The 8502-nt window shown below is 59.4% G+C and overlaps 1 protein-coding gene across 1 annotated transcript in view; it reads left to right on the top strand.

The window, feature by feature from the left end:
• Positions 1-4462: 4462 nt before the first annotated feature.
• Positions 4463-8502, top strand: part of MLLT1 (MLLT1 super elongation complex subunit) — a 28331-nt gene continuing 24291 nt past the window's right edge. The window contains exon 1 of the mRNA XM_040990804.1: positions 4463-4499. Within this exon, the coding sequence (XP_040846738.1) occupies positions 4488-4499 (12 nt within the window). The 5' untranslated portion in view covers positions 4463-4487. The remainder of the gene's footprint in view (positions 4500-8502) is intronic.

The raw sequence follows: 8502 nt of genomic DNA, 5'->3' as shown, positions 1-8502 counted from the left end.
CTCTCCCATCCATCCATCCATCCACCCATCCATCTATCATCCATCCATTCATCCACCCATCATCCATCCACCCATCCATCCATCCACCCATCCACCCATCCATCCATCATCCATCCACCATCATCCATCCATCCATCATCCATCCACCCATCCATCCATCCATCCATCATCCATCCACCCATCCATCATCCATCCACCCACTCTCCCATCCATCCATCCATCATCCATCCACCCATCCATCCATCATCCATCCACCCACTCTCCCATCCATCCATCCATCATCCATCCATCCATCCACCCATCCATCATCCACCCATCCATCTATCATCCATCCATTCATCCACCCATCATCCATCCACCCATCCATCCATCCACCATCATCCATCCATTCATCCACCCATCCATCCATCCATCATCCATCCACCCACTCTCCCATCCATCCATCCACCCATCCATCCACCATCATCCATCCACCCATCCATCCATCCACCCATCCACCCATCCATCCATCATCCATCCACCATCATCCATCCATCCATCATCCATCCATCCACCCATCCATCATCCATCCACCCACTCTCCCATCCATCCATCCATCCATCCATCCATCCATCCATCCACCCATCCATCCATCATCCATCCACCATCATCCATCCATCCATCCATCCATCATCCACCCATCCATCCATCCATCCATCCATCATCCATCCACCCATCCATCCATCCACCCATCCACCCACTCTCCCATCCATCCATCCATCCATCCACCCATCCATCATCCACCCATCCATCCATCCATCCATCATCCATCCACCCATCCATCCACCATCATCCATCCATCCATCCATCCATCCATTTTTCTATTCATTTATCCTTCCAGACCATTCAGTCATCTTTCTACAGATAAAAGAGCCCCCCCCCTTTCTCTTTGTAACTCTGCCTTTCCAATAAACTTACCTTTAACGAATAAAGCTGGTGATTCTCTGCAGCCTATAGGACGATGGTGCAAGGCCTCTGTCTGACTTTTGAGATCTGTCCAGGTTTGAAGTTAAGCTGAGAGAGGTGGGGGAAAGGTCTCTCCTGGGTGGCAGCTGCGACACTCCGGCTTGGTCCCGTGCAGTGCTGCAGTGGGTGGGTGGCTGCGTGCACGTGCGTGCTGGGAAGCAGCAAACTTGGAGGTAGAGCGTGCTGAAGGCAGAAGGAGTGAGTATTCTAAGGGATGTGTCCAAAATTCTTGCTTGTGGCTGAGGGCTGGTGGAGTCATCTTCGAGGTGAGGTAGACCAGTAGAGGGTGGTAGAGAGCAACACAGCAGCAGTTTCAAGCCCGACAGAAAAGTTACTTTGTGGCCACTTGTGCGGCTGCTCCTCCATCCCCACTTAAGCATTTGTAACACTGAGATAGCAAGCCCCGGGAATGCTGCCCAGCTGTCCCCATCCCTACCAGGCACGCTGAAACGTGGCTCCCTTCATGTCTTCCTTTAACTCCTTGCAGAAGGCAATCAGATGAAATTTGGAAGTGGAAACTAGATAGATACACAGTACGAACCAGGAGCTGTACCACTTGGAGCTTGGAAATTCTCAGGCCAGGCTCGAGGCTGCAGTTCTCATGTGAGATTTTAACAAGGGAGGAAGGATGTTTCTGTCCCATTGTTGGGCAGAAAAATAGAAACCCAGCATCGTTGGAGGGAGGACTTTGAGTACAAGCAGACTTTGAAAACTTTTGAGGAGACTCACACGTCCTCGTGTGGTTAGGAAGCCGGGCACCCACAGCCGCCCGCCTCTAGGCTCTGAGCCCTGGAGCTGTTCAGTAGGACAGTATGAGAGAGGGGTTTTAGATGCATGATGCCAAGCCACATTCTCATTCCTGGACAGTGGAAGATGGACTAAAGAACACGTATAAAAGAAATCAACCTAGCTATTGGACTATGATTTCAACTTTTATTCCCAAATATTTCTAGAGTGCCTACTCTGTGCCAGGCATTGTGTTTAGGCTGGAAGAGTGAAAAGACAGATAGAGACCCTTATTTTGGCGGGGGCGGGAGGGGAGGCTGTTCAGCGCTGTGGCTTGCAAGTTAAGCTGCCACCTGCAGTACCAGCATCTCATATGGCAGCCGGTTCAAATCCCGGCTGCTCCTCTTCTCATTCAGCTCCCTGTTCATGCACGTGGGGAAGCAGCGGAGCGTGGTGTAAGTGTTCAGGTCCCTGTCCCCAGGTGGGAGACCTGGGTGAAGCGCCTGGCTCCTCCTGGCTTCAAGCTGGGTCCGTCCTGGTTGTTGTGGCCGCTTGGGGAGTGAGCTAGCAGATGGAAGATGTGTGTGTGTGTGTGTGTGTGTCTGTGTGTTTCTGTCTGTAACTGCCTCTCAAATAAATAAATCTTCCAAAAATGAAGGTGGAATTGCTGTATTGGCCTGGAGAAAGAGACAAGGAACCGAATTGGCAACTATGTATTTATTAGGAAGTGTCTGGTGGAGACAGAGGAAGAACTTGATAAGCTACTGTGTATGTAATTAACAGGCTGACAAGTGGAACTAGGCAACAAACTTTCTAAATGTGTATCTAGCAGGGAGCAACAAAGTTCCTAAGTAGAGAGTCCTAAGTGCTGTGGAAATAGATAAAGCTAGAAGAGCTTGAGGAAGGCAGGTATGCAAGACCCAGGTAGGATGCAACAGCAGGGTCTGCCGAGGTAGAAGTGGGCAGGTGCCCTGGGGACAAAGACTTGGAGGAGAAGGGGTTCAGGGTTCAGCCAGGCAGTTTTGGGGTGGAGGGAAGGGGTAGTGTCCAAGTTGGGAGTGGGCATTTGGCCTCATGTGATTACGCTAGCACTGCCTGTTGCAAATGGACATGGCACACTGTCCAAAATCAGTATTAGAGTATGAGGAATCTGCACGCCTGCGTCCCTCATTACAGACTCTGCCGTGCGTCCCTCGTTCCTAGCAGGTTTTTTTTCTTTAGTAGTGAACAATTCCCGAGCTACGTGTACAAGGAATCTGAAAAACTTGTGTGTTTTATGCATTTAGTCTTGGGTCCCAGCCTGGAGTTGTGTCACTTCGTACGCATAAACATTCCATTAGTAGGGGACGAAACTCAAAAGCTGAACTATAAAGAATCTTAGATAAAAGAAGCCCAATATTTAGTAATAAGCCAGACCCTAGCACCCAGTGTGATGGTTCAGCCGGCTAATCCTCTGCCTGGCAAGTGCCGGGATCCCATATGGTCGTCAATTTGTGTGTTCTGGCAGCTCCACTTCCCATCCAGCTCCCTGCCTGTGGCCTGGGAAAGCAGTGGAGGACGGCCCAAAGCCTTGGGACCCTGCACCCACGTGGGAGACCTGGAACAAGCTCCTGGCTCCTGGCTTCAAATCAGCTCAGCTCCAACCACTGCAGACACTTGGGGAGTGAACCAGCAGGTGGAATATCTTTCTGTCTCTCTTCTCTGTCTCAATCTGCCTTTCCAGTAAAAATAAATCTTCAAAACAAAACCAGGCTCTATTCCAACAGAGAGAGCGAGTAAAAATGAGAGGGCGTGAGCTAGGGGAGGGGAAGAGAGGGAGGAGAGAGGGGAGAGTGTGTCTTGGGCATTTAATACAGCAAGATTTTGAATTTGGGATGGTCTAGGGAGCGTGTGTGTGTGTGTGTGTGTGAGAGAGTGTGTGTGTGTGTGTGAGAGAGAGTGTGTGTGTGTGTGTGTTGGGGAGCAGCCCACCTGCCCTTGCCACCCTCCAGGGTTGCCAACACCGATGTGAAGTAGCAGAATGCCCGGTCGCCATCCTCCTGCCACGACGCAGCAAGCTGAGCGGACGAGGGTCGGGAAAGGTGGGGAAGGTGGGAGAGGTGGGGGAGGGGGAAGGGCCCTCGGTCCCTCTGCAGGATTCGAACCAGTAACGACGGCGGCGCCTCGGGGCGGCGCGGGAGGGGGGTGTGTGGGACCGTCTCCACGCAGGCGCGGCCCCGCCCCGCCCCCCTGCACGTGCGGCGCACACCTCGCGCCTCCCTCCCTGGCCTGCTCCCGCCCTCTGCACTCGAGCCTCGGCTGCCGATTGGTCAAACCGTCCGTCGCTCGTAGCGCGGTCCGGCAGGCCCCCCGCCGAGGAGGAAGTCCCGCCCCGAAGGCGGCCGCCCGCGCGTGCGATTGGCTGCAGCGGCTGTCGGTCGGGGCGGCGGAGCCCCGAGTCGTCGTCGGCGGCGGCGGCTGCTGCTGCTGCTGCTGGGGCGGGCGGGGGAAGCCGAGCGGCGGCCGTGTGTGTGTGTGTGCGTGTGTGTGTGTGTGCGCGCGTGTGTGTGTGCGTGTGTGTGTGTGTGTGTGTGTGTGTGGGAGCGCGCCCGGGGCTGGCGGGCGTTTCCGCTTCCGCGGGGGCCTGGCGGGCGGGCAGGCGGCGGCGAGCGGCGAGCGGCGCCGGGCAGACAATGAGGGTGGTGGGACGGCGCTGAGCGGCGGCGGCGGCGGCGGAGCGAGCGACGCGGGCCCGGGGGCGGGGCGGGGCGCCAGCCATGGACAATCAGGTGAGGAACGGCCTGCTGCCCCGCTGCTCCGCCCTGCGGGGGGCTCCCCGGGGCCGGGACGGACCCCGCGACGCCCTCCGTGCTCCGCACATGCCCCTGCGGGACCCCGAGGCTGGGCCGGGGCCCCGCTCACCTCCTGCAGGCCCCTCCATCACCCCCGATCCCCGTGTGGGACCCCGAGGCTGGGCCGGGGCCCCGCTCACCTCCTGCAGGCCCCTCCATCACCCCCGATCCCCGTGTGGGACCCCGAGGCTGAGCTGGGGCCCCTCCATCACCCCCGATCCCCGTGTGGGACCCCAAGGCTGAGCTGGGGCCCCTCCATCACCCCCGATCCCCATGTGGGACCCCGAGGCTGGGCCGGGGCCCCTCCATCACCCCCGGTCCCCATGTGGGACCCCGAGGCTGAGCTGGGGCCCCTCCATCACCCTGTGGGACCCCGAGGCTGGGCTGGAGCACCCCTCACCTCCTGCAGGCCCCTCCATCATCCCCGATCCCCATGTGGGACCCCAAGGCTGGGCTGGAGCACCCCTCACCTCCTGCAGGCCCCTCAGTTACCCCTGATCCCCGTGTGGGACCTCAGGGCTGGGCTGATGCCCCTCCATCCCCATGTGGGACCCCAAGTCAGCCTTGAGCACCCCTCACCTCTGGGAGGTCCCTCCATCATCCCCCATCCATCCGTATGTGGGACCTAGAGTCTGGGCTGGGGTCCCTCCATCCCCATGTTGGACTCCAAGTCTGGACTGGGGCACCCCTCACCTCTGGGAGGTCCCTCCATCCCCATGTGGGACCCTGAGTCTGGACTGGAGCGCCCCTCATCTCCAGGAGGCTTCTCTGTTCTCCCCTGATCCCCATGTGGGACCCCGAGGCTGAGCTGGGGCACCCCTCACCTCTGGGGAGGCTCCTCCATCCCCACTTCCAGAGTGGGACCCCTAACTCCTCCTTCCCCCGGACCTCTTCCTCCTCCTCCAGGTAGCTAAAGAGGGACCTTCCCCCTTCCTGAGCCTGTACCACCTTTTCCCTGTTTGAGTCCTGGGCCAGTTTTGTCTCCTTTCCTCTCCCCAGCTACCCTGAAGCCCCCAGCCTGCTGCACCTCCGCCCTTTCCTCCTTATAAGCCTTGGTAGCCCCAGCCCTTTCCTAAGGTCCCCTTGGAGGCAGCCCCCCTTCCTCACACCCACTCACTCAGGTACCCCCCAACTTCAACCCCCCTGCCCCGCTGCCTCACCTCCTACTGCTGTGGTCACTCAGATTTCCTCTCCCGCCCCATCACCACCCCACCGGCTCCTCTTTCCATCTGGGCAGCTCCACCACACCCAAGGGCTGCCTCCTTCACCCTCAGGGTCCCTCCCATAAGACCAGGGTCCATTTCCTCCCTGGAACACCACAGTCCTTGGCTCCCCACCTCCCCCACCAAGGTGGGCTGTCCGTTCTCTGCTGTGGGGCCCTTGTGTGTCCCCCACCTCATTCTCAATCTTCCTGTGCAGTCTGGAGCTTCCCCTGCCCTCACTTCCCGCCCCCCACTATCCCACCCCAGCATCACAGAGCCTGTCTGCAAAGCTGGAATTGTGTGATCCCCACCTCCCTGGGCCTTCCTGCTGGGGCTCTGGTACCCACACCCCGCCCCTTCCTCCTGCCGCCCCAGCCCCTTGCTGCCTCTGCTCCTCCCCCGTGCCCCTTGACTGGCAGGGGCATGGGCCAGGAGCCGTGGCAGTGATAGGTGCTAGGTGTTGGGGTGTGTGTGGCTGCTGGCGCCAGCCCATGGAGGTGCTATGTGGTCTCGGGGCAGCACCAGGTCATCCAGGCACACAGCTTGTGTTTCAGGCGCCCACTCGCTGGGGTTTCCCTTTTGGCTCTAGCGTTTCTGGTTTTTGTTCTGCGAGAGCTGGGAACTGCCCCGTGGATTCCCATGGGGAGCCAGGAATTGGAGCATACTGTCACCACTGTGTGGTGAAATGTCCCTGCCCAGCCCTGGGGGGGGTCTTGTCTGGCCCCCGCTCTAATCCGCTCATCTCCAGTGTGTCCTGCTGTGACGCATCGAGGTGGCTGGTGGGTGCGTCAGTGGGAAGAGGTGGCACACTATGACAGAGAGGGGCTAGCGCATCTCTGAGCTGCCTGGGACGGTGGGTGGGTTGGTTTCTTGGGTGGCCCAGTGAAAGGGCAGCACAGGTGACGCGGGCCCCTTGTAACCGTGGTGGCCATGGGGCGGCACTGGCCTCGGCCCCCACAGAAGTATTTGGTGTATACCTGGTCCTCAGAGCGGGGGTCTAGTGTGTGTGTGAACCTGCATTGTGGTGCACCTCTTCCAGCCAGGTTTACGGGAGACTTAAGAGGTCCCCGGAGACAGTGATGTCCCCCATGGCTGCACCGCCTTTCCTGCCTCCCAGCTTGGGGTTCACATCTCACTGCTGCTCTTCTCTTTCTCCAGAACCTGTGGTCCACCCACCAGGTGGGATTCCCCGTTGTGCTCTGGGCCCCCAGGCTCCCTGTGAGTGCGTCATCTGGTTCTCAGAGCTCCAACTCCCCAACCCTGAACACTTGCTTGGTCCCTCACCCCGGACTGTCTGTGTTCTCCCTGTGTGGGTCTGTGTGTTGGACTGGGGGATGGAGCCGGGTGATTCCCTAGGGGCTCTGCCTGCCAGCAGCGCAGTTGGTCTCCAGGGCGCCGGGTGGGTGGGAAGGACTGGGGTGGAACCTCCGTGAATGTTGTGCAGACCCAGGAGGGGTGAGTCAGGCACTGGGGGCGCGGGGAGGTAGCTGGCCCCCTGGGCAGCCCTGTCCCAGCAGGACCCTGGAGTTTCCCTTCCCAGAGGTTGGCCTGGCACCTGCCCTGGGGGCCAGCGTGGGGGTGGTTGGTCTTGTTGCTAGCCGCAGGTGAAGATGCTGGTGGGTTTGGGTGGGAGAGCAGCGTGTTAGGATGTACCTGCCGAGGGGGTGGGTCTCTAACTGTGTCCCCTTGCCCCATGTCCAAACGCCAGCCGGGAAGGGCCCGAGATGGGTTGAGGTCTGCTTAGGGAAAGTCAGAGTTTACCCAGTGCACTGCCTGGGGGGGGTGACCCACCTGCCCCCACCCCCTTGCTTGACAAGCTGCGGCCAGCCCCTTCGTGGCGTTGAAGTCACTGTGTCACAGCACCTGCAACCCGACCAGCCTGTCAGGACTCCTCGCACGGGGTTTTCCCACCAGCTTGGCCACGTGTCGGGTCACTATCTCTGCAGCCTGACCAGGTAGCACATGCCTTGGTTGGGGTCGTCTGCTTCCAGGAAGTCTTCCCAGATTACCCCCCTCCCTGTTCCTGGGAGAACTTGGGAGAGACACCCGGCCCTCAGCCCTCGACACCCACGTAAATGTTGTCCCCCCAAGTTCCTGAAGGTCTGTCCCCAGGGGGCCCAGGACGCCAAGGGTGGTGGTGTGATTGCACGGCCTCGTGGCCTGCACGCCTTGGCGTCGTTCACAGAGAGGAATAGCAGGGCCCCTGTGTTGTCTCTGCCGTGCTGTGGGTCAGAGAAGCCAGGGAGCACGCAACCCCTGGCTTTGTCCCTGCCCTATAGCCCGGGAGCCACTCTGGCCTTGGATCCATGCAGCCGGCCCTGCCCCCGTCCTTTCATGCCCTGGCCGGTGGCTGCCACCCTTGAGAGCTCACGAGGTAGGGTCGTTCACATGTCAGGTGGGACCTCACAGCCCACGGCTGCAGAGGGCAAAGCCTGTGACTCGTCCCTGCCCCCTGGGAGGCAGTGCAACCCCTGGACCGCAGGTCATCCCACAGGTGGTACACAGATTCTCAATGGAAAGCGCCACTGTGGCCCCGGAGTCCCCAGCAGGAACCCCTGGGGAACTGCTGGAGAGAAACTGGCTATTAAAGAGCTGCCCCCTGGGACCCAGGCTGGGGCGGGGCTCCTGGAAGGCTGGAGAGCTGCACTGAGCAGGTGTCTTCCGCCAGCCAGCGCCCTCAGGTGGGGGAGAGACCCATGCCTTCGGGTGAGGCATTTGTTGGGTTTGCAGGGCTAAGA

The sequence above is a fragment of the Ochotona curzoniae genome, unplaced genomic scaffold (assembly GCF_017591425.1).
Source record: "Ochotona curzoniae isolate NIBS_2020 unplaced genomic scaffold, NIBS_Ocur_1.0 contig_605, whole genome shotgun sequence".
Lineage (NCBI taxonomy): Eukaryota > Metazoa > Chordata > Mammalia > Lagomorpha > Ochotonidae > Ochotona > Ochotona curzoniae.
This window is presented reverse-complemented; position numbering and strand designations above follow the sequence as displayed.